General features: G+C 44.8%; 1 protein-coding gene across 2 annotated transcripts in view; it reads right to left on the reverse strand.

Moving 5' to 3' along the window:
• LOC119173912 (uncharacterized) overlaps positions 1-27,559 on the reverse strand; it is a 228,424-nt gene that overhangs the window by 26,330 nt on the left and 174,535 nt on the right. For both annotated transcript variants that reach the window (XM_075885122.1, XM_075885123.1), the window contains one exon: positions 5,928-6,055. In XM_075885122.1, the coding sequence (XP_075741237.1) occupies positions 5,928-6,055 (128 nt within the window). The remainder of the gene's footprint in view (positions 1-5,927; positions 6,056-27,559) is intronic.

The raw sequence follows: 27,559 nt of genomic DNA on the forward strand, positions 1-27,559 counted from the left end.
GACAAATTTCCTCTCTCACATGTTTGGCAAGATAGCTTAAAAACCAAACAAAAATGCGGGAAAGTTATGCGGGGCACGTAGCTCCGCCTCCCCGCACGTCAACGCCAGACGTCTATACCGCGCACTTCTCGCGATACGTGTGTTTGAGATCGGAAGAGATAAAACGGCCTCCGCTGCTTTCGAGGTGTGCGAATGATCAAAGTAAAAGAAACGCGTGTTATATACGACGCATCTCCTACAGCGAGAAGCCGCTGCACTTGTCCCGAAAAACGTGGAAAATTTCAGATGAGCTCAGGTAAATAGATTTTGACGTGATGGCGAACGCAAATTTGGTATGGAAAATTTTTGGGTTGAGCCATACATTTGCAGAAGCGCAAGCAGAGTGTCATTTTTTTAGGGGGGGGGGGAGGCATTCCTTTGATCTGAAGTGCGGGCTGGGCTGGCAGATGTGGTCGCGCGTCGTTTCGTGCTCTTTGCACAAAGGAAAAAAAAAAACAAGATAGTTCAGCGGAAGGAAGGGGGTGAAAGGTTTCAAATACAAGCAACAATGAAGCTTGTAGTGATGATAAATCGTCCAACAAAGAATTCCGCCAAAGCGAAATGTTTTAATAACAGAATAAAAGAAAAAGCCTATTGCTGCGCTGAGAAAAGCAAGCCATGGCGCAACATTTGCTTCAGCGACATACTCTGCAAAAGTTGTTAGGTGTGAAGCTCCTTAAGCCGTGGGTCGTGCGTCCCCGATGTATGTAGTAGTAGTAAGAGTAGTAGTAGTTGTAGTATTAGTAGATAGGTATCCACGTGTTGTTTAGTCATGAAATGTGCGCTGGATGGCGGTAGTTGTATATGATAAATATATGATGAAAAGATGCGATATGGTGGTACTTGCGGGGTTTACTAGATGCACGGATGGACGGACGGGCAGGCAGGCGCACGAACGGACACACGGATGAACGGACGCGCGGACGGAAGAGCGGACGCACTGATGGACACTTCACCCCACTCATGATCATTCACTTTTTGGATATGTTGTGATTTTTTTTGTAGGCAAATGCTTTAGACACCTCATGAAACTCGAAAAGGAACGTCGCTTTTGTATACTTTGCAAGCGAAAGCAAATATACGACAGTGAAATGTATACCTGGTAAACGAAACCAAGTATACGCAAAATGTATACGAAAAATGTACGTGGGAGGCGATCGTTGTTTTTAGCTTCGGAGTACTCAATATACGACGAAGGGCAAAACTCTCGTTTGGCGAAGACATATCTGGCTCTGATTGCAAGTTGTACACGCTCTTCAAACGATGGAAAGCTAACATACAGGTCTATCGTTTTCGCAGAGTGGCCCAGCAAAGATTTTCAAGCGTCACGAACCGAAGCAAGCAACCGAATCTCGTCGGGGCCAATTGCTAAAGGCCGTCTATATACGGGGTTCCGGAAATGAGTTTATTGCCAATTCTGCTGGGAGTATGAACAGCAGCAGCCACTTTAGGCACCGAGTAGCGACTTCAATCACCAAAACGAAGCTCTCCTCTCGAGGATGGACCATTTCTGCCGGGAAAAAGCGCTGGTGTCCAATCATGCACGAGTACCATCCACGGGATCAAACAGCACGCACGTCGCGTCGTATTCTCGGTGATCCTTCTACTCCAAGTGACGCGTTGAACTCAATCGAGCCGGACGATCACGTGGGTATGTGTCTCTTCACAGCCCTTGCCGCCATACTGAGTCGAAAGACTCGCGCCTGCCTGAAGCTCGGAGAATGCGAAGAGCATTACAATAAAATCAAACTGCGAACGGGAGACGTCATTAATAGCAAATAAACTAAACGATGCCCTAACGTTATTTGGTACGCACGAAACTCAGCCTACGAAATGGTAGTGGATGTCTCTGTACGTGTTCGCGCAGCATGAGAAACGGCACAGTATATAGGCTTCATGTACCCGCCAACTTCTTGCAACACTCTACCGTTCACAGAATACAAAGTCTCTATAATGTTAACTTTCTTGATCTCGATGTTTATAGTCCACAGTCTTTGTTTTTATGTGAGCTTTTCACTATCTTAACATAGTTTTTCACGATATATAGATTCTTCATTTTCCCATCTTTCAGGAGGGCTTCCACATAGCTGTGTATATTCCACATTAATTTTCACTCCCATTCCATTATTCTCGTCTCGTCTTTTTATTCTTCCAATATTGCGTTGATCTCCTTTTGTCTGTGCGTATTCACTCTTTTTATTTGATTTCTTTATATAAAGACTGTCTGTATTGGATTGTTTATTTTTATTATTTTATTTTTTGCGTGCGCCAACACAAAGATAATGTGGTTGTTCCTGGACACAATAAATTATTGATTGATTGACTGATTGATTGGTTGATTGATTGACTGATTGATTGATTGATAATAGTTTGAGTTTTACGCCAGAAGAACACAATATGATTATAAGGAACGCCGCTGTAGAGGGCTTCGGAAATTTCAACCACTGGGGTCCTTTAACGCGAACTTGTCCGCCTCGGTGGATCAGTGGCTGGGTGCTGGGCTGCTGAACCGAAGGTCGCGGTTTCGATCCCGGCTGCCGCGCTCACATTTCGATGGAGGTGAAATGATAGAGGCCTGCGATGTGAGTCCATGCACGCTAAAGAACATCAAATGGTTGAAATTTACGGAGCCCTTCACTGCGGCGTCTCTCATCTCATTGTTTGGGACGGGAAATCCCAGTTATTATTATTATTATTATTATTATTATTATTATTATTATTATTATTATTATTATTATTATTATTATTATTATTATTATTATTATTATTATTATTATTCACTTATTACTACTCTGGCTTCTACTATTTCACCCCAGTCGAAATACCCCGGCCACGGCCGGAGTTCGATTCCGCGACCTTAACAGCCTGAACAAGCAACTGCGATGGCTTTTGAAAAGTGTGCTTTGCTCTTGGTGTTCAGAAGACGAATCCTCAGCCTGCTATACTGATGAAAAAAAAAATGCAACACGTCCGCCTGGCCCCCAATTTTTACCGCTAAGTACCTGCCTGAGTCCACTGCCTGAAAATTCATAAAGCTGCACCCTGCAAGAACTACAAAAGACACCAACACGAAGACACAACATAAACGCGTTCTCGCACTAGAAAAAAAGTATAAATATAAAATACTACGCGTATCGCACGCTCATAAAGCCGAAGTTCACTCGTCGTCTTCGTATCGTTTCAAAAGCACCTCGCTGCGGCGCGCCTTTATACCGCTAACGAACCATAAAGGGGGTGAAGCACGTGTTTTTAGAAAAAGCAGGAACTCCCGCTGGAAACAGCACGCAGACTGCCTTCGGAACGGTCTCATAAAACTTCCCAAACGGAAATCCTGCTCTTTAAATGTCAATGCGTGGCAGTCAAATCCCTAAATGCTTTTTTGCTTTCGTTCTTCTTCGAGCTCGCGATGGTTTTAGAAGCTACACGAAGCCTCGTCCCGACTAACTGCCATAAGAGGAAGCGAAGCGTTGCCTAATGGAGCGAGGCCGTCTTTTGAGCCCGGAGATCCCTTGATCTGTACACCCACTCGAGTCAATACCAACCTGCGCTCGTCGCTTAAGGGGGACTTAGCGCTCACATGCGCTAAAGCGTTAAGACCGTTGGTACCGTATGATGCTCTCATCTCCCGAGGCAGCATCGAGCCTGCGAGAAGGCGTCTGAGTGACGCTGGATGGCCATCTTTGTTCCTCCCCTGCGGCTGCATTTGCGATCGCCAGACGCCGCTAATCTCCCAGCTTTAGGCCTGTATGAGGAGCTTTTTTTTTAATGCGAAGCGTTTCTTAGCGAACTTCGGTGACTTTGAGCGTATCTATCTATCTATCTATCTATCTATCTATCTATCTATCTATCTATCTATCTATCTATCTATCTATCTATCTATCTATCTATCTATCTATCTATCTATCTATCTATCTATCTATCTATCTATCTATCTATCTATCTATCTATCTATCTATCTATCTATCTATCTATCTATCTTTCTATCTATCTATCTATCTATCTATCTATCTATCTATCTATCTATCTATCTATCTATCTATCTATCTATCTATCTATCTATCTATCTATCTATCTATCTATCTATCTATCTATCTAGCCGCCTACGACCTTTAGTTCTCCTGGCCGTTTCGTTATTGGAATCAATACCAAATTTGGTATGGCATAACATGACTGTATGGCAAGCATAATTGATTAGTCATAACATGGTGTATGTCATGAATGTCATGATTTACATTTCATGAACTTGCTGCTCTAATATCAGATCTGGTGTTACGGGACCTGAATTCATGACAAAGGTGACTGGTGCAAACATGATAATCATGGGATCCGTGTCAAGTAACAACTTGACCACATGCCACGCTCGTGGCTGTTTCGCTAGCTCGACATATACCAAACTTAGTATTGCATGACGAATACACGACGAAGGTAAATGACACGTCCGAACATGATAATCATGATATGCGTGTCATGTAAAACATGGCTACATGCTACGCCCATAGCGTGCTCACGGCCATTTCACTAGTTACCCATATACCAAATTTGGTATCACATGACGTGAATGGACGACGAATGCAAATGACACGTCCAAACATGATAATCATGACATGCGTGTCATGTAAAACTGAACCACATGCTACGCTCATAGCACGCTCACGGCCATTTCGCTAGCTCCACTTATACCAAATTTGGTATCAGGTGACGTGAATAAAATACGAAGGTAAATAACACGTCCAAACGTGATAACACATGGAAGTCATTTGCGGCAAAATTTTCCTCCACCTCCTAACGTTGTTCTGATTTTAAAGTGACATATCAACCTTCTCCATTCTTGCTTCGCATATCATCGATTCCCACTGTACGTGGGATCTGCCAATTTTTTTGAATGGAGCCAAATATAGAGCCAGAACTACCTCATATAAAGCTGTATTGGCACATAAATACGTACTCTCAACTTTCCTCTAATACAGCAACAATAGGTTACTAATCATTATCAATAATTTATTAGTACTGCTTTAGAGGAAAGTTGTCGGTATGTATGGGTTATTAGAGCCTTCTTTAAGCTACTTTCGGTTCTACTCTTGGACCATTTGAAAAAAAACGAGGCCGATCCCCCTATATAGGAATCGGTATAACACGAAAATGAAAAGCGTTTCACAGATGTGTTTGAGCGTTTATTGCGCGTTGTTTCAGCAACAGCAACAAATCGCAGAGTGACGTTAGGAACGGCAAGCAGCTCGAAAGTTGAAGCGCACACCGCAAGCAGGAAGCACGCAAGAAATCAGCATACGTAAGACGAGCGCGGACTAACTGTCCCAGCTCGACATTCACAGCGCACTGTTCAACAGAAAGCAAAACGTACGAAACGAGCACGAAAGTATGCACAAGACAAGCGCGAAACTCTGTCACAATACTTCCAGCATCCTGTGTAAGCAGCACACTTATTTTTTTTTAATTTATACCTTCTTTTATTTTTTCTTTCCTTCGCTCTTTCTTTTTCTTTCTTCCTTTCCATCCCCCTTTATTTCTTTCTCATAGCCCGCTGCACCCTCCTAAATGCTAAGTACAAGGAATTCAGATCTGCACTTTCACAAACACCCTCCGCACACACACACACACACACACACACACACACACACACGCGCGCGCGCGCGCGCACACACACGCGCACACACACACGCGCACACCCACACGTGCACACACACACGCGCACACACACACGCACGCACGCACGTACGCACGCACACACACACGCACACACGCATGCACAAGTCCATGACTGAGAGAGCATCAAATATTGGAAAACAGTGCCTATAAATACGCATACGGCAACCGCACCTTCGAGGTCCCAATTTTTCGTACGCGCACATTTACAACTGCACGACGCTCACCTTCTTTCGAAACTCTGCCGGAATGCCGTCGGGTAGCCGGACGACGATTTTCGTGGCGTCCATCCACTGGGCAAAGCCGGATTCGCCACGCCCCGGTTCCAGGCTGAATCGCATACGGGTATCGACACCTGCGCAATGGAAACGAGAGTAAACACGTGAGAACGCTGTAAGTAACCTTCGGTTCAATACGTAGTGAAATAACTGACCACCGTGACATCGACGTCGTTATAACCAAAACGCATATCTACAAACGTAGAAGTACTATTAGCGACCAAAACGAGCCCTGACTCAGTTGTCTGGTGCTGGCAATCACACACCGGTGCCCGTGCGCCTTGGCATACTCGTTGGTTTAACTTCGTTTTTCGTCAACCCGCCAGAGTGGATCTCAAAGGTCACGTACAAAGCAGCGTTAGGTTGAGATCTGCTCGAACTGGTGCCGCTACGATTCCAACTGCTAAAAAAAGTCTGCCCTTTCAGTAAGGTCGATCGATCTATTTTCACGTATTAAAATGACAGTTAAATGGCTCTTATGTTAGGTAAACTCTTGCTTTAACGTCATATGTATTCAATATGACTCTCAAATTTAACCAGAACCAAAGATCTCGCGCTTGATTTAGGTGCGTAACGCTCTAGGGACCAGGCTCGTCTTTTATACACCGTCTCATGTCGCATGGTCACGCAGTGGTCAATATGACCCGCTAAACAAGTGCTAACAATGCTCAAGACAAGTGCAAAATAAAACTAACAAGGTCTAAAATAACACAAACTTTAGAAATAACAACGAAATAACTGCAATAATTTACCAAAAATTCGCGAAAAGCGCTTCTTGAAACATTCAGCTGACACCCGCACCGCGCGAGAGATGGCGCCACCGCATCTGCAAGCACGCGATTGCGTCGGCAATTGCTGGGTTGTTGGTGATAAGCAATGGCTAAGTTTTCAGATGCATTAAGCGAAGGATTTAGAAAATACACTGAGCCTTACGGAAGTGCGACATTAACGCAGGATTTAACGTGGGAGTTCGAACTGCTTTGGGAGCTACTCAATAAGCACAATAACGCTATAAGACGGCTAAATTGGCGCTAGATTACATCACAATCAGTACTAATTTAAGCGCTGGGGTTGTTTTTTTTAAGGAGAACTTTTCTGAATATTCGCGAGACCGGAAGTAAATATTCAGGCGTGACTACCGTCTGGAATAGAAAGAAGAATGTCTCCGGTTGTTCTCGCGCTTGCTTTGTCCTTAGAATACAATGACGAGAAGGATTCCGATGCATTGCAGGAGTTTATTAAAGGTTCAAAGAAATTTAGGCTGTAAATATATGATTACTTCTAAATTCTTAGTTTCGAAGTTGCTTCACATTTTTTTGTTCAAGTTATCCGCTTCATTTTGTATAACCATCGTTTCTATTCATCAATTTCTCATACTTAACTCTCTTTTTTTATCACTATAAATATATTAACAGGCGTAAACTAATAAAATTAAGGTATTTTGTTAGAATTACCCGTTTCTTAAGCAATCTCTCAGCGTAGGTGTGTTCCCCACATTCCAGACTCTACTAATACTACTAATAATAACCCTAATGGTCCAACAAGAGCTCACGACAGGAAACTGCGAAATTGGAAGTGCTTATTGACGTTGCTGCGTTACTTACACTGAGAAAAGTACAAACAACGATGTGTCCTCCGGTATAAAACAATGAGATTTGCTATCTCTCTTGATAGCACACATGTAGCCAGCGTTCTGACTCGCGCGATATGAGGCGAATCGAAATAGACACGGATGCATTACTAAAGCAAACGAGTCGCTTGTTTGATGTGCACGGGTACGCCCCAATTTTACGCGCCACAAACTAACGCTTTCTTCCTGACGCAGTTCGTCAGCTTCTATTTGAACATTGCGCTTGGTAAACAATGTTCAGCTGTCAGCCCTACTCAGGCAATTCTTGGAGCTTCACGTCTGAAGGAAACACTCTGGGACAATCATAACTCGGACAGGAGGGTTTTAGATCAATTGAATCAAACTGGTGTATTTTTAACGTGCATGTATATTGAAGCAGATCACAAAACATTCTGAAGAAAGAAAAAGAGAAAACTTTATTTGTGCATAACACGGAGCATTCCAAATGCTCGGGCTTCTATTCCAGGGCTCCGCTGGCCCTAGCCATCATCTCTTCCTGTTGGACCAGCCAGCGCTGATCAGCGATGGCCGAGCTGGACAGCAGTGCCTCCCATTGTTCCTCCGTGTTGTTCATGTTGTGGTGTTCTTCATTGTGACGCGTACACTACCACGTGATGTGAAACAGAGTTGGTGTGGCCCCACACCACGGACATATATCTTTGTATGCTGTGGGGTAGAATACATGGAGCCTGTGTAAGTTTGTGTATGTGTTTGGATTCTGCGCAATTGCTCCGATTCTAGTGCTGTGAGTTTCTTATGCGGTGCTGGATAGAGTTTTCTATTGTCCCTGTAATACTGAAGAATTGTACCAAAGTCAGGGTCTAGGGGCGTTGGATCCTCTATTGCAGTGTGCAAGGAAGCTCGGTGATTTGCGAAAAAGTTAAAAAAAAAACAGAATGTCTTGCTCTTCTCAAGGATGCTGATTTGCCCCGTATACATGGCTCTCTTTAAAGAAATACGTTAAATGTCTTTTGATTTTCATGACTCTGCAACGAGGGTATAATTATCTACAAGAAGAGCCATGACCAGCAAGGACTTACAAGTAAAAAAGGTTAAACTACTTTTCTTTCTTAGAGTGTTTGGAACCACGCGTTTCGAACCAACAGAATGACTCTTCATGCTACGCATCACTCTGCTACACATTGTAGGGGGTATCGAGGCTATTCGGCGCAGAAACCCACAAAGAAGACGCGGAGCCAGACCAGAAACCAGGTCCGCTAAGCCTCGGCCTCAACTGCCCGCTGCCAGCGGCTGCCGCGTGCCCCTGAGACAGCGGGCCCAGAGTAGTCAAAGTAGACCTCCTGGCGCTGACATTGTTGCACGGTGCCGTGGTCGTAGTAAACGTCTCGCTGCATCATCCTCTGCCGTTGTAGCCGCACGGACCTCTCACGTTTGGGTGGCGACCACTCCTCCACGTAGCAGTCGTTGAACGCTGGCGACGCCGGCATCCCAGGGAGGTGTGAAGTCCCCGTAGAAGATCCACTAGTAACAATTACTTCAGTACTAAATGTCGGTACACCTCCCGTACCGGATCGCCTTTCATACTCTCTCTCTCTCTCGACGTAGCTCTGGACAGCCACTGGCAGCGGACAGTTGAGGCTGAGGCTTAGCGGAATAAACCCGGTTCCTGTTGTGGCTCCGCATTTTCACTGCGGTGTTCTGGGTCGAGTAGCCTCGAAAACCCCTACAACCTATGCGAAAGATTTCTCATGCTCACATTCGTTTGCAAAGCACCCGTTTTTAGAAATCAAGGTTAATTTAAGCTAAATACATACGTACTCAGAACTATAGTCATAAAACTCCACTGAAAACAACATTAATGAGTCGAAGTACCGCCTAGTGATTACACGATTGCAGTTGCGCCGTTCTTTTATTCCGTTTCTTCACGCTTCACAACCGCACTCTCCATGCGAAATGTTCTCAAAAGTCGCGTGCTGTAGCTCCCAAAATCGGCGAGCACTTTCTGTTTTCCCGGACCAACAAAAAGGTCTCCATTTTGGCGGTGTCTGTTAGATAGGTAGTCCTTACGTTCAAAGGCTGGCTGTGTTGCTGCCCAGCGTGGCGAATTTTTCCTGCAAAACGACAACTTCGAAACGCATCATTTTTTAGGCAAGCTATATGCGCTTCCTTCCTTCCTTCCTTCCTTCCTTCCTTCCTCCATTTCCGCATTCGCCGCCATTTCAAAGGAGGCCCGAAGCCGAGTTAGAAGCGCCGTTGGAAAGTGGGACTGCGGTATTCAAAAGGGAGCGCCACTCCGAGTCGTTCCGCAATCAAAAACAGCCATTCACAAACGAAACCATTATTCTTACTTTTTTTTTCTGGTGAACACGAGGCCAAACATACACACGCGTTCACGGCAGGCTACAATTGAGTGGCCGAACTTGCATCCTTTTGAAAAGGCTGAAATTGAACTAGCGAACGGAACCAATAAAAAAAAACGTAGTACGGTAATGTACTTGAAGATGTAACCTGCAAACAGACACAGAAAAAAAAAAGACAACCGCACAAAGCTCGACCGTCAACAGAATGCTGGCCAACTTATCAACTGACCCAACTGTCCACGATGTTGTTAGTAGCGTGGTGCTCTTCGACATTCGGTTGTATTCTTGTGCGTGCATGTCAGTGGAATATTGCTGTCGTTCGTGTTGGCTACTTTTATTCTCAGACTTGAAACATAGGCACAAAAAGTCGTGCAAGTAATAGAGACCTAGGAGGTGAGTGAGTGAGTGAATGAGTTAGCTGTGTTATTCGAAAGATTGGACGTGCTACTGTGTGATCAATTCATGTGAAAATAATCAAACTTGTTGGCAACCCTGTCTTACCCTGAATTTTCCACTAGAAACAATTACTTTCAATTACTTTGGTACTAAATGGCCATTGGCAAAGCGTTCGAGCACATACTGTCATTTTGCGAATGTGCTGATGTAGTTTTATAGAAAAAAAGGAGGCCTGTTGGACTTCCCGCCTCTGGAATAGGTTCGATAAACGAGATCAGTAGAATATCACACACACACACACACACACACACACACACACACACACACACACACACACACACACACACACACACACACACACACACACGCACGCACACACACATATTTATGCATACATACATACGTGCATATGTGCATACACACATACATACATACACACATACACATACATACATACACACACACATACATACATACATACATACATACATACATACATACATACATACATACATACATACATACATACATACATACATACATACATCGTACATACATCGTACATACATACATACATACATACATACATACATACATACATACATACATACATACATACATACATACATACATACATACATACATACATACATACATACATACATACATAGTGTGAGTAACGAAGGCTATAAGCCATCAGGGACCCTATGCGGTGGTCAAATAAACTGCGGACCGGAAGCTCGCAGCCCGAGTCGAAACGATACACGGCCTCACCAAAGTGGAAGGCCACCACCGCTCCAATAAAACAAAAGAGAAGCTACGCCGACTCCTAATTGCTTCTCCCCCTCCTATTGTGTAGCGTGCGATCATTACGAGTCACTACTCCATTCGCCTCCTCCTTTACCTCCTCTTTTCCTTCTACAAAAGATCGTCCCCACTAGACGGCCCTTGGAGGAGCTTCACCGTAAATCCTTCCGTTGTCGGGAGTTACAGGTCTCGAACGGGAAGGCGCTGTTGCCCTGCCGCTGCTTAGCGGCTGATCTGTGTAGTTCGCCGGCATCGCGCGCTTTGTCGACGTCTCCGACGTGCGGCGGAGAATCGATCAACTGGATCAAACGAGCGTCCCAAAGACCAGCAAACGGTGGCGAGGAAAAGGTGAAATTGAATGAAGTGCTACGCGCGAGAAATTGGGAAAACGGGGTATAGGGAGAAACGATTTATAAGGAGAGAAGTAACAGTAAACAGCGCCATCCCTGTTTTCAGTCGCACAGTATAATATAACGCTGAGAGAGAGGGTCTCACAAAAAGTAAGAAAGAGTAAGAGCACGTCAAATCACGCCATAAATAAGAAACGATATGTATGTATGTATGTATGTATGTATGTATGTATGTATGTATGTATGTATGTATGTATGTATGTATGTATGTATGTATGTATGTATGTATGTATGTATGTATGTATGTATGTATGTATGTATGTATGTATGTATGTATGTATGTATGTATGTATGTATGCATGTATGTGTGTGTGTATGTATGTATGTATGTACACACGGCTGGGCTAAGCAGTGAGCGCAATAACAGCAAATTAGAAGGTTATACGAAGTTAGGCTAACCACTGACTCTTTCGGTTTCGTTTTTCCGTAACTGAACAAAGCACATGGTTTTAAAAAAGACGGCCGCCCCAGGAACCGAAGCGGTTTTCAAGCTCTCTGTCCTGCGAACGCGGAAAAAGCGGTGAGAGCACATCAAGTTTGCTAGCAGTGGCCTGACGTCTGTCGATATAGCGCGCGCATCAGCGCTTGAGACCACGCCCTTAAGAGCTAAGTTCGCAGCTGCTGCTCGAGCGACGCAGCTCGCCCGTATAGCATACGATGCGCAGGGTGGCATTATCGATTATGGCTGAATAATTCACATGACGGCGACGGCATAATCTCGGTGTGGGTGTTCATGTAATTGTCATCGCAATAAAGCTTTAGTAATGTACTGCGGAACACGCTCTATAGCACGCAGCGTGTTGCTCCCACATCCGCAGAAAAAGAACAAGTCCTTGTGCTGCGTCTTCCTGTTTAGTTCAATGGGCGCGCGACTCCAGCGACGCAGCAGAAAGAAGCCCGCAGCCGTTTTCTTTTTTTTTTGAGACAGTAATGGCTGCCTCCAATTTACGCGGCATGATGCCCAGACTTCATTCGGCTCCAAGCTAATGGCGTACGTCTGACCGCGCATATATGCACTGCCACATAAAAAGTGCGGACACGCGCGAACCTCAAGGTAAAGAATATTTAATGAAAACTTTCGCAACATCATATTTATCAGCTATAAAACTAACAGCGATCGTCAGCTAAACGCGAAGCAGGCGAAAGAGTGTCGAAACTTGATAATCCCGCCATCATCGAAAACAAGGACATTGGGAAGCTCTTTGGCCAAACAAACAAATTTGTACCAAGACGTACCAAACGTGTACCAAAACGTGTACCAAAACGTGTACGAAAACGTGTGCCAAAACGTGTACCAAAACATATAAAAAAGAGTAGTTCATATTCTTTTTTTTTTTGCGTTCTGGCTTAGAGAGGCACGTGTACTCCCTGTGGGAGTCATTACACTCTCTTTTGAGAGTAGTGTTACCCACAAAAGGGTTAACATGCTTCTTTAAAAGGGGTCATATACATGGCAAGTAAAGAATACCAGAAAAGGAGTCACACACGCTATTTTTTTTTTTGTTAGAGAGTAGCACCCATGTCCGAGTGTGTTTGTGTGTGTACTTTGTCATATCACTATTCTTCCTTGTACTTGCTTTCTTCAAACGGAAAACCGACATATTTGTGCAGCAATAAGTGAACAAGAAAGGATAAGAGGTCGCAACACCAGCGCCGTCCTCTCAACTGCCCTGGTTCACTTGGAGCTGCACAAAATAAGTCCATGGTAAATCTCCAGCTAGACCAAGCTACCGTTCCATCAAGTTTATATGGAGGAACAAGTACTAGCAGCTGCTTTAAAATAATGAAAAAATGCCTATATCTGACAACCAACAAGGAGTGGGATTCTGCTCTCTTATAGAAACAAGAGAGCGGAGTAGCAGGCGAGCGAAATGCACATTTGCTTTCCGGCCACTTCCATATACTTCCGCAGGCCGTTTATCTTTTCATCTCATTTCGAATCCGAATGGCCAACAGCCCGGCGTGCGATTACTATAACTTCGAGAAAACAGTCACCTGTCTTTCCTGTCAATGTCCCCGCTTCAGTTCACCCTCAGAATAACTTTAAGGTATTAGGTGAACTTGAGGAGCTTCGTTGTTGGAGGAAAGGTGTCTTGACATGCTGGCACGAAATGCTTTGAGTGTGCCTTTGCGTTTCTTACGGGTGGTGGTGGTTGTGATGTTGCAATAGGCGGGGTTTGCCTGGCCCAGCAACTGGCCTCAATGAAGGACTTTAGGCAGCGTCTTATTACCCTCTCCATTTTCACTCCATCTTTTCATAGGATCTCTTTTCAATCATCTTTTATGACCCCAAGGCAGCCAGCCGGCTTGGGAACCGTCTAACATCTCTGTCTTTCGGCTCATTTCTTCTCGTAACTTTTATTTTATTTTTTTCTCCCTCCTTTTTTTATCTTTCTCTGTTTATTCCACATAACCCGTGCAGGCTGGTGATATCCACCCAAGAAAACACACACAAAAAAATAAGAATGTCAAGTACTCCATTATTTTTAGCTAGCGGCCGGCGTAAGAGTTGCGAGAACAAATACAAATACACCACGCATCTCTGGCGCGCCAAGAGAATCCTCCTTCCCCCTTTCCAACTCCCGCCTCTTAATTCCGGAAGTGTCTGAAAGTGCCAGACCTGGGCGGCGTCTCGCAAATGGGCCACTCAAGCCCTTCTCCGAGCGGCGTGGAATGCGCGCGCTAATCTCCCGGCGTCGCGTATACGAGAGCGCGAAAACGACAAATACAAACCCGGCCTGCACCTGACGTCCGCGCGCACCGCCGCATCGACCAGATCGATCAGGACCCTTCGTTCGAGCCCGGACAAATACGCCCCGGGCTACTCGTTCGTTTGCTCGAATTTTTCGTCTCTTCCACGGCAGGACTTCATATTACGCACGGCCGTGTTCTTGTACGCCAGCCTGCTAATCTCGGAACGGCGCGCGCCTAATGCCTGTTCAGCTAGCTGATGCACTCGGGACCGGAATCGCGCTACTTGCAAATGAAATGGCTTTGACGTGAAAATTCAGACAATTTTTCGCGCAAGCTACTTCTAAAATAAGGAAGAGAAGAAAAGAAGAGTTAGAAAGAAAGAAAAAAAAAACAGAAAGGTCCACCTGAAGGACAAATCAGCTATGCCAGCCTGTGCAAGCAGCAGAGGAATGAGAACTTTGAAGCTGGACGATTCCACGAAAGAAAAAAAAAACGAGGTATACTTGATATCTCTGATTTTGCTCATAACTTTGTATATTATGCCTGTGTGACCGAATAGCCCGAAATCACATTTTGTTTTCAAATAAAAAAATATTTTAACCAAGTAAAAATCGAAAACCATCGCCGGGTGACGACGTTCACTTTACGAAGAGTGCGTTTTCGTGAATTCACAAACATGCTAACAGCGATGCAAGTTACATACCACAAGTACCTTTCTGCTGAACTCAAATAGAAGTAATGAAGAAATAGCTCACTTTATTTTTTCTCATTCTGGGCAACATAAGTATTTTTTATATATTCGCCAAAAACGCTGTGTTTTTTGAAACTCACTAGTATTTGGGGCCTAATTTCTGCTTCTGTGAACGCCGTAGCTTCTTCGTGTTTACAGCCTTGATATGTGAATAATTGTCGCCTACATTTTAATTTGTTTAGTAATTTTCAGTATAATGAATTTCGTTGCTCATAACACAAAAAAACAACCTAGTTGGTCGATCAAAAATTGATATTAAAAACCACACCTTCACTTTTGCTCGAAATTGTTTAAATTGTTCTCAGCGGACTGTATTGTTATATTCTAAGAAAAAAAAAACGTTCCATCATTTGAATGGGAACAAACTTACATATTTTCAAACATCGCGTCTTCGGCTACCTTATTATTTCCGTCTCCGCACTTCAAAGTTCTGTCAAAATCGATGAGGTGAAGCTATACGTGACACATATACTTTAAGGCTAAAGAGTAAACTATAGTTTGTTGACTGAGCAAAGGTACTATGAAACTTTCTTCTCCACATGCCCTGTTTCACATCCCTTTCAATCATCCGACGTACAAACTTCAATGTAAAGAACACAAATATAAAATAAGATTTATTTACTTCATTATTAGTCATACTTAAGTAGATGTCATAAATAAAATGTTATAAACAAAAGTTATTATTTTTAGTATACCAAAGCTATTCTTGCATGATGTGCGATTTTGTTACAACGATGTTTAGGTGTACAAGCATTTATCACAAGCCAAGCTCATTTGCCCGAAAACTTCGTGCAGCATATTAAAAGTATTAGAATAAGCTCACTTTCATGACCATTAAAAACAACTTCGCCAAAATCATCGAAGCAACCAGTCCTAAATATGGGGCCTCCTTCTTTTCACCGTCGCAGTACGTGGCTTAATGGCGCTCACGGCCGAGAGATCCATCTTTATCGCCGCAAGCGACGGCCAGCCGTGAAAGAGCAATCTTGGAAGTTGATGATGAGGGGCGGCGATGCAGTGCAGCAATGCCCGCATTCTTGACTTCGGCGAAGGAAGGGGACAATAAGGGCAGGTAAAGGAAACGAGGACAGCCACGTAGTCACATATTGCGCGAGCCGCGCTGGGACACCGGGTGCGGAGGCGTACGAAGTCCCCTCCGGGGCGCGGGTGACTTGAATACGCGATGAACCTTCCATAAACGTTAATGATGAGCTTCCTTGCGCGCCACCGAGCGCCGCCTCAAATCAGCGCAACGCCACGTGTCCTTAGAGCACGCTCATTTCATTAACGACGCCAAGAACCAAACTCGTGGCATTCGACTTATTCGCACGGCGCCTAAAGCAATAAAACGCAGAGTGAAAAGGAAAAAAAATTATTATGTTCGCGCTGAGGATCCTTGATAGAAGAACCTGAGAACTCAGGTTTCTAATTTTTTTAGGCGACCTATCAAAGTTTCTGATAACACTGCTGTTGAATCACATCTTGGTGCAACAGCAACCATTAAGCCGATTTGTAGTGGTTCTGCGGGAATTCTTTACCAGAGGTGTTGGGTCAAATCAGACCCAACACCTGTGTATACATAGCTTGAATGTGACGTCACAGACAGGATCTCTGCGCTGGGTGCCCTAAGATGGCGGAAACCATTACTTTTTGTCTCATTTGAGAGTGGCAGTGCAGACAAGGAGGCATAGTCATTGGGTTCCGGCGTTCTTTTGGGCTGTCCCCATTCTCTTCTCTTCGCGAGCCACGCCAAGGGAGCTCACAAAGGAACGGAAGCGGCAGTGGCACTAATCTGATGTCACCGTTTGAAATCACGTAGCATCTCAACCAGCTTGGTTCCCTAAGATGGTGGCCATAGTGACGTCAATGCAAACTATGTAGATTCAAATTTGCTATTACAATAAATTTCAGGGGTGAAGCTCCTTAGGGCATATTCTTGTCTACGTCCGTCAAGTGGATATCCATAGAATCTCAGACAAAAACGTTTTACAATAAACTAATATTCATCCTACTTGCAACAGAACAATATAAGACACCTAGAAGCACAAGCGTTTTATACCGGTAGGCGACTTGAACGTAGACATTACGGACTTCGCATAGGCTACTCGTCATCACTGGCTTCGTGAAGGTGCAAGATTTTTTTTTTTCGAGCATGCTGACCTCCAGCGAAAGAGCAACAAACATTACCGACAAAGGATCCCGCATAGGGACAGGCTGGACACCTCTCATTATGGGCGTTGCGCCATGCGCCGCTTAAAATTAATTAAAAATAATATCTTGGGTTTCACGTCCTAAAATTGCGATATAATTGTTCCGGACGCCCTAGTGGACGGTTCCGGAAATCGCAACCATGCCGTGTTAACGTGAACTGACATCGCACCTAACAAGGGCCTCTAACATATCGCCTTAACCGAAATGCTACTGTCAGAGTTGGGATGGAAGCCACGACCTTTTGATTGAGCAGCCGAGCGTTGTAACCCCCGACTCACCGTGGCGGACTGAGCAATAATCAAAGCAAACTAATCTTCTCGCATGCAATTGCGCTGCTTCTCGCAAAGCACGGAATTTTAAAACGTTTCCTCTCGCAACTCCTTTTCTTCGTTACCGCTGTTCTCCAGTAGCCGTCCCGAACACGCCGAATGTATGCAAGACGCACCCGACCAAAGCGGGTAAAATTATAAGCAAATCGACAGTCCGAACAGTAAGAAATATACTTACGCAATGCGGCGTGGAGATTGAAAACACGGCGTTTTCATCAGTGCAAGCAGCATGGACGCTGCTTTCTACAACGGCCGCGTTGTGAAATGCTGTTGAGCAACATTTCACCGATAATTACACTTGCCCACCGAACAACGCGGGCTAAGCGCGTTTAACGTGAATACTTATGCAACGTCCCGCTAGAGCTAGTGTTACCGTCACGACTGCTGCGACCATGAGCGATTTGCAGGACAGAACAGGCTTATTTCCTTAATTGAAATGCCGCCTCTGTAGCGTCGTATAGTGGGGAGCGAAAAAAATACAACAAAGAAAACATGGATGTGGAGGAGACCGATGTAAGCCCGCTGTGCGGTGTGCCATATCGCTTTGACGAGCAACAGTTGCAGACGGCGTATTACCACCATCATTTCCCGCATTTGTATGTTAACTGCAGTTCGTACGTGGCACCTGCTCAAAACATTTTGTTTCGTAAAACATCATGTTTCGTGCGACCCCTTTGAAATTTCATTTGCTTACGTAACACGCATTAAAACCTGTCCGATGCGATGCATGCCCTATTAAAATTACGAGGAACAAAGCCACTGCATTCGTCTCAAGTGGGTGCAAGCAAACCTTACTCGTATCAACTGCTGCTTTTCCGAACAGGAACCAAACAGTAAAAATTAGTTCAGAATGTTTGCTGACGTACACTGTTTTATGGTTCGGTTAATTTCTTTGCTGCATCCACGTGCCTCTTCGTGTTTTCAGCAGGAACAGAGCGTGTCCTTAAACTTGTTGTTGCTGTCCTATATTTATGACCACGGCACATACCCAATGGAGCGGACTGTCTGAGTAGTAGGCGGATTTTTCCATTAAGGTCTATGTGGAAACTTAACTACATGCTTTAGTTAAATGATATATTTATTTTACTATCCGATTATCAGTAACGAAACAATGAAAGCCAGCAGAACCCTAAGATGGTATTTTTGTATCAATGAAAAATCCCTCAGTGACGAAGAATGAACGTCTCTGCGAATATAATTGTCTTTGGTCATTGGGAAGTTGTGCAAAATCGTAATTAACGTTTGAAACAAACACCTGTAAAATGCAGCCTGTGTAATCCGCCCGACTCTTGACCGATCCCCCTGAATCGGTAGGTGCCGATGAACCAAGGAATATCATCATCATCATCATCATCATCATCATCATCATCATCATCATCGTCGTCGTCGTCGTCGTCGTCGTCTTTGTCGTCGTCGTCGTCGTCGTCGTCGCTGAGAGGTGGTGCGAGACGAATGAGTAACGGGTTCTGTCAATTCAAGTACCCGCTTTCGGAGAGGTTCTCTTTCTCATATATAATCGTGAAACGGCGACATGTTGTAAAAATGCAACCGGTCGTTTCCTCCTGACCAAAAAAAAAAAAACACAGGGAAATGCACTCGTTCTTCGCAAGTAAAAATTAAATAAGTAAACGCGCCAAAGAAATTTTGTGACGAAAACTTCCAGAATACCTAAGTTGGATATATCGTTACATCGGAGAAATGAAAGGTGCATGTAATCCACGGAAGAACCACCGTATATGTAGGACCATTTCTTTCTTTCTTTCTTTCTTTCTTTCTTTCTTTCTTTCTTTCTTTCTTTCTTTCTTTCTTTCTTTCTTTCTTTCTTTCTTTCTTTCTTTCTTTCTTTCTTTCTTTCTTTCTTTCTTTCCTTCTTTCTTTCTTTCTTTATTTCTTTCTCTTTCTTTCTTTTCTTTTATTTCTCTCTAACAAATAGCTATATTTCCATTCTCATTAAATTTTTATAATGCAGTACACGGGTACAGCAAACTTGAGAACAAATCTTCTGGAAAGGTTGATATGGCTTGGGTTGACGTCACTGAAGCCACCATGTTCAAGTACCAGCATGGCGGGACGCGATGTTTTCACTGTCAAATTAATGCTTATCAGTACATGGCACGCAAGTTGTATCGATGCGCAACCTCAGAAGCCCATAACGATCCGGCAGTGTCGTGAACACGTTGAAGCGCGTTAACCGCAACGCAATATTGCAGCCTTGGCGTCCTCATAGCCGCCATTTTCAAAAACCAGTACATTTAAAGACTGTCTCTATGACGTCGTGTGCAACCTAGCAATTCACAAAAGTTCACTGAGAAAGAGTGACAGTTATATAATCAAGCGAATCGAAACCCGTCGAAAAATGGCTGCCGAGTAACGCATTCTACAGTCCTATCTAATTGACCATTTTGAAATACATCGTTAAACCACACCGGCTACATGGACTGATCGAGTGGTAGAGCTCGGGTATTTCTCTAGAAACACGCCAATCGCTGGCCTCTCACGTTCGTTCCACGCTTCCTAATTAGGGCTGGCCTAATTGCAAACCATAAACCTCTACAATACCTACACACACACACACACACACACAAACACACACACACACACACACACACACACACACACACACACACACGCGCGCACTCGCACGCACGCACACCAGCCATGTAATTTGGTGTTACCTGGCGTCAATAAGGACATACCCATTGCTAACGACGTGCAAATGACCGCTAGACGCAAAAATATCACGCGTCACCGCGAGTTTCGTGGAGAACGTGCCGCAGAACGTGAGATACCGTCGAACGTTCAAAAACATTATATGGATCGATAGCTTCCTAACTTCGATTTCTCTGTTTTTCCATCTCCCCCCTTACTCTCTCTTCTCTCTCTCTCTTTTAGGCGACTGGCTGTGATTCTTCGGACTGGCTGTTATTTGATTGATATGTTGATTTTTTTTTAAATAAAAATATGTGGGGTTTAACGTCCCAAAAACACCATGTGTATATGAGAGACGCCGTATAAAGTGGAGGGCTCCGGAAATTTGGACCACCTGGTGTTCTTTAACGTGCGCCCAAATCAGAACACACGGGCCTACAGCATTTCCGTCTCCATCGGAAACACAGTCGCCGCAGCCGGGATTCGATCCCGCAACCGGCGGGTCAGCAGGCCTTACCTGGCCACTATAGACCACTGCGGCGGGGCGAGATGTACACTGTTGCGACGACGAAGCAGGGTGATGTTTTAACGATGCCAACGTTTGCTCAACTCATCTGGGATAGCGAGTTGAGTTTATCCGTCTAAAATAAAGTGGCGGTGCGCACTTCAATGGAATCCGAATTCACATGCTCAACAGGACCAGCATCTTCCCGAATAGTCCTGAACTTGATGCGAGCAATGTTTTGTGTTGCTTCAGAGTGAAAGTGGAACCAGAGACGTTTCGGTTTGCCCCTTTCATTTATATGTACGTCTTCCAGTGAGCACCCCCCCCCCCCCCTCTCAGTTGTTCAAGCTTGCGGATACGTCAATGTTTAGGGAAAACGTGTATGGCTTGTCCAAACGAAATACACGCTTTGTTCTAGAATCTGTCTGTCTTTCAAGTCGATTGACAGTAAGCCCGTGGTAAACAGCGTATATGCATAGCTTGCCATTAGTTATATGGACAGTATGAGCGCGGCGTGCCCTAGTGGCCGCGAGTGTCTGTGGTCGCCTGATGAAATCATGATCGTCGCATCATCATCACCGCAAGCGCCCTTAGCGGTGATACAGGGAACCTGCCATTGCGTGACACCAGATATACTTGCAGACCACACAGGCGCGACGTGGAACAGCGCCGCTGCGAGGGTACACCGAGATCATTACGTTCGCATAAAGAACACACTCAAGACACTCCAGGCCTATTGTTACACCACCCCGGAGGTACAGTGATTACTGTGGTCGGTTACTGACTCTAAGGTCCCGATTTCGGCCACGCGTAGGTCGGCAAACTCACTCAGCCTCAGATCAAGCCGTCAGTTCGGGTGAACAGTATTTTGGTGAGTTTGGGTTCTCCATATTTTCGGGCAACCGACGCGGTCACGATGGTCGTATTTCGAAGGATGTGAAATGCTAGAGCCCAGTGTGCTGTGCAATGTCAGTTCACGTGAAAAAACACCAGAGGGTTGGAATCTCCGGAGCCCTACACTATGACGAGCCTCACAATCGTATTGGCACGTGAAACCCCAGATATTTAAGGCTCGGTGTTTCTGAGAGAATAATGAAAGGGCAAAAGATTCGTTGAGCATCCGTAGTTCGCATGATGTGGTTACCCTAACCCGCTTTCCCGTCAGCCCCTTTGTTAGCTGTCTACCAAGGTTGTCGAGGTTTCGTCAAAATAGAAACCCTCCCATGCACTGCAAGTGTGCACTATTGCGCGTGATTATGCAGTCAACGCATACATCCGCGTATGCGCTTTGAGAATGCACATAAGACATTTCGCTCGGCTTCCATCTCATCACCTCGCCTCACTTCGAACTTCTAGGCCCCACTCAGCGTTCAGCGCAACTGTAGCTCAGCATTGCGCAGTGCTTCCATTGCACTTCACGCATGCAGCATGGCCGCCGATATCATTATGGTGCCTACGCCCACTCAAAGCCCTTCTTACAATTCCTGGCATCCAAAATAAAAAAAAGTCGTCGCATCTAGCCCTGAAACAGGCCACATTACTCTTCCTGCAAGAGGAGCACGACGGACGCCTTCACATTTACACGGATGGCTCGGTGTCTTCAGTAAGCTCTGCAGGGGCGGTGGTTATTCCCGCGAGGCACATCACAATTAAGTTCATGACATCGCATTTGACGTCGTCGACGGTTGCAGAACTCGCCGCCATACGTGCAGCTCTGGAGTTTATAGTGGAAGAACCTTCGGGAATTTGGTCTATCTTCTCGGGCTCGAAGGAAGCTCTTCTATGTCTTATGTCACCCTTTCGCCATGGACCTAATGAACAGTTAGTAGCTAAAATAAGGCTTCTTCATCACCAAGCAATAGAAAAACAGCACAGCATAGTGTATCAGTGGATACCAGGTCATTGCGGTATATATGGCAATGACCGCGCAGATAAGGCCGCTAGATCTGCACACGATGGTACCCAATACACAGCCATCCCGTTCTCAAGAACCAACGCAGCTACAAGACTTCGTTCGCTTGCGCGTGACCTCACACTGGTACAGTGGAACTCATCAGACTTCACAAACGCGCGCCTGCATAACTTGGATCCCGATCTGCAGCTTCATCTTCCCCCAAGGATATCTCGAGCTGAGGAGACTCTTCTATGCCGCCTGTGGCTTGGAGTGGCCTTCACGAACGCATACTCTTATCTCATTGGAATGGCCAGCTCTCCTACATACACCTACTGCAGCTGCGAAGAAACCATCGCGCGCCTTCTGTGTGAGTGCACCCATTTCAACGCGCAGAGACAAGAACTCACTGCAGCTCTGGATAGACTAGACGATCGGCCTTTGTCAGAACAAAGGATTCTGGGTCATTGGCCGAACCCATCCTCAGCCCAGAAGGCTTTGAAAGCTTTGCTACGCTTCTTGCGGACAACTGGCCTCAGAGACAGACTTTAGTGTCTTATACTCTTTGATGTTGCTTTCCCTCTGTCGCATTTTTTTTTGTAATTTCTCTCTCTCTTCGCAACATTTCTTTTTAACATCTTTCATTACCCTCACTTCTTTCCCCAGCACAGGGTAGCCAGCCGGTCTAAGAACTGGCTAACCTCCCTGTCTTTCCACTTAAACTTTCTTCCTCCTATACGCCGAAGGACGGATTGGCTCGTATTCACAACGAGCTCGAGCGAACGACACGCCCAAGATAGCGCGATCGAAGACAGCGAGGGCCATTTTCCCGCTACGATAACAACATTGATCTCATAAAAGGCAAGGCAGGGTAGAGCGAAACAGTGCACAATGTCCTTGTCGTCTAAAAAGTTGGGAAAAGAAAAGAAAGAGAAAGCAAACGCCCATTCATCGAAAGGACGACGCTGATCTTAGCAACACAGACGACCTGAAAGCAAAGACGAGACGATTCGTAGTACTATCGAGTCGGCGGTTCCGAGTGAAAGCCAACGCCTTATTAGGTCTGGACGAAGCGTACTGCTATATATGTCTCGGCTGGCACTAGTAGGGTGACCTAGGCTAAATTATAGGCGCCGCCTTTACCTCGCTTGCGCAATACGACCCCACGCACCCTCCTCTCCTATTCCTTATGTCCTTCGTTAGCTTCGACGAAGGGTTGGCTGTAGCGCAGTTGTTTACGCCATCCGCGCGAACTCGGCAAAGTGTAATGAAAGCGGAGGGGCGGTACAACGAAATCAGGCCGAGAAAAAAAATAAACAGCGCCAGACCTCGAGAAACCGACTGAAAGCAGCGGGAAACGTGACACTAGAGCAGTTCGGCTCACTCTTCTGTACCCTGGTCTTACTGCTTTCGCGTATGTAGGTGTACAGAGCCGTAGTTAAGCTCCAACCTTTTCACTGATTATTTATTGAAGACCCCTTCTCTTCTTCACTATCTATCTATCTATCTATCTATCTATCTATCTATCTATCTATCTATCTATCTATCTATCTATCTATCTATCTATCTATCTATCTATCTATCTATCTATCTATCTATCTATCAATCTATCTATCTATCTATCTATCTATCTATCTATCTATCTATCTATCTATCTATCTATCTATCTATCTATCTATCTATCTATCTATCTATCTATCTATCTATCTATCTATCTATCTATCCATCCATCTATCCATCTATCCATCTATCTATCCATCTATCTATCTATCTATCTATCTATCTATCTATCTATCTATCTATCTATCTATCTATCTATCTATCTATACGTCTGTCCGTCTATCCATTCATTCATCCGTCCTTCCGTCTATCCAATCATTCATCCGTCCGTCCGTCCGTCCGTCCGTCCATCCAATCTATCTATCTATCTATCTATCTATCTATCTATCTATCTATCTATCTATCTATCTATCTATCTATCTATCTATCTATCTATCTATCTATCTACCTATCTATCTGTCTATCTGTCTGTCTGTCTGTCTGTCTGTCTGTCTGTCTGTCTGTCTGTCTGTCTGTCTGTCTGTCTGTCTGTCTGTCTGTCTGTCTTTTTATGAGTGTAGGACTTCCAGGGCCCAGCTTGTTTATTCATAGACCTCACGTTGCGAATTACGCTCACAATCAAGCGCTCACTGCAGGCCTAAAAGCACGGATAACAATCCTCGAATTCGGGTAGAAATGATTCGAGAATGTCTAAAATAACATAATTAACATCAATATCTAGGATTCTAAGAACTTATCACAATAATTACTTATTATTGTCAATGATGCCTCCTGCACATGCGGTCGACTCTTGCGCAGCGCAATAGAAGGCACCAGCGCCTCGCAGATCTCCTCCCGCCTGTACTTCGGCGGTGCTTGTTCCCTACATATGAAAGCAGGCAACAAGCTGACGGCACTCGCTGCAGACATTTGTGTCAACTGCCGGTACAGGCAGGAAGTCTAATGACGAATTAATCTCGTTTGTGGCCGCTTGATCTGAAATTGATCGTGAATCTATAGAGGCGAATTGATCTCAATAGTCATTCACATACACTCACCCGCTAAAGGCTTCGTCGTCGGGTGGTTCTTACAGCAACTGTCTGCACTTTTATTGATTGATTGATTGATTGATTGATTGATTGATTGATTGATTGATTGATTGATTGATTGATTGATTGATTGATTGAAGCTTGAACCTAGTCTTGAATGTTGGCCGATAAACCAGCTGCGATGGCGGAGTTCTACGCGTACACTATTCTCGTAGAAGGCCCGTATCGAAAATTGTTAACATAGTGACAGGAGCGCAGTCAGAAACTTTTTACGGAGGGGGGGGGGCACCACCTTGATCTGCAGTGAAAAGGGGGGAGAGGGAACAGATGTAGTCGAATGTCATTTTGTGGCTGTATGCCAAAAAGCAAAAATAAAGGCGAAAAGGGGGGGGGGGGCATGGGCCCGCTCCATCCTCTAGATACACCACTGCATAGTGATATCGAATTTTTCGCTGATTCTTCCTAGCGGACGCTTGTACTGGCAAATATACACGCAGCTACTACTCTTAGACCAAGAGTGTGTCGTGATTTTCGACTCAATCGACCAGGCTCGGCCGTGCGGTGCTTGTTGCATCATGAAATAGAGATTAGAGCCGAGTCTGCGAAAAAAGCTCGGTTATTTTTCGATCATCTCCTCCGTCCGTTACGCAGTACGTTGCGCGCCAGCGAAGGCGACCCTTTCTTTCTAGGCATAAACTCCCGTTATAACGAACAATATACGATCTGATGCTAAGATGCGTTCGGGATTCCCGTTGTACGTTGTTGTACGAGACGAAGCGGGGTAGGTTTTACCACTAAAAATACAAATTCTTCATTCTTTACGCGATGGAGCTTTTTTTTTTTTTACAGAGTAAGCTGGGTGTTTCGTACATTGCAAGAAGCGTCACAAAAAGTTTGAACATCCAGAATTACTCGCATCAAATGGCACCTCTAAGGCTGATGTGCTAACGTCCACAGAAATTGCGTAGTTGTTACGACCAGGGTGTCGAAAATCAGAAGCCATTAAACAGCAATACTGCAAAGCTGGACGCTTCTGTTACCCACAATCACACATCATCACTCGCGCTAGTGACCGAGACGAACGTACATTACTAGAAGCGAAAAAAATGCGCGAAATGCAAAACGGTAGCCTTGGTAGATCTGCGTACACAAAATGCATTCGTGATGTATGAAGCAGTTATCTCATAGTGAGAAACATCACCAAGTTCAAAAACGCAACGGCAACACGATTACGCGCGGTGGCAGACTGTTATAATCCAGCTATATGTACTCGCACACAGCGTTGTGTAAGCATATGCGCAACGTGGTATATGGTGCACCTTCACAGCCATATGTAAAGCAGACGGCCGAATGGTGATTCTCGCAGGGTGCTGAAATGCACGATTGAGACCATTACCCACGTCAGCATGACAAAGCGCCACAGCATACAAAGGAAACGGGGTGGTAGTAAAGGAAGATAACTGGCAGATTTAGTAGGACGTCCACAGCAGCTCTACAGACCCGGGCTGCCATCGGAAACGGCGGGCGGCCTGAGTCCGCAGAACTGCCGCGAACGCACCATTAAATAAAGTGAAGTTGCCTAATATCTCAACCATTCAACGCACGAAAGAGCTACAAGCACAGTCACTGCATGAAGCGTTAGGAGAAGCAGCAATGAAAAATTCATACGCGCGCTCCAGCAGGAGCACGACCCTTGCGGCACGAGCGAATGGCGATAAAATAATTATCTGCTGTAGAATGAATAGGGCGCCGACAGCAGTGCCAGCAAAAGTCGAAACACAAGCCAACACGACGGTACGGTTTATGGGCATCTAGCGTGTCCAGCCTTCGACGTACGTGCACGCAGCTTTCTGAAGCATGCGATGACTGAAAGGATGTGGGGCCGGGCGGGGGGGAGTACAAACTTGCAGCGGCCGATCTCACGAAAGCAACGGTGCAGAGCTCTCAGCGCTACGTACGTACGTTGTATGTATGTATGTATGTATGTATGTATGTATGTATGTATGTATGTATGTATGTATGTATGTATGTATGTATGTATGTATGTATGTATGTATGTATGTATGTATGTATGTATGTATGTATGTATGTATGTATGTATGTATGTATGTATGTATGTATGTATGTATGTATGTATGTATGTGTGTGTATGTGTGCATGCATGTATGCATGTATGTATGTATGTATGCATGCATGCATGCATGCATGCATGCATGTATGCATGTATGCATGCATGCATGCATGCATGCATGTATGTATGTATGTATGTATGTATGTATGTATGTATGTATGTATGTATGTATGTATGTATGTATGTATGTATGTATGTATGTATGTATGTATGTATGTATGTATGTATGTATGTATGTATGTATGTATGTATGTATGTATGTATGTAT

Source organism: Rhipicephalus microplus, unplaced genomic scaffold, assembly GCF_043290135.1.
Source record: "Rhipicephalus microplus isolate Deutch F79 unplaced genomic scaffold, USDA_Rmic scaffold_72, whole genome shotgun sequence".
Taxonomy (NCBI): Eukaryota; Metazoa; Arthropoda; class Arachnida; order Ixodida; family Ixodidae; genus Rhipicephalus; species Rhipicephalus microplus.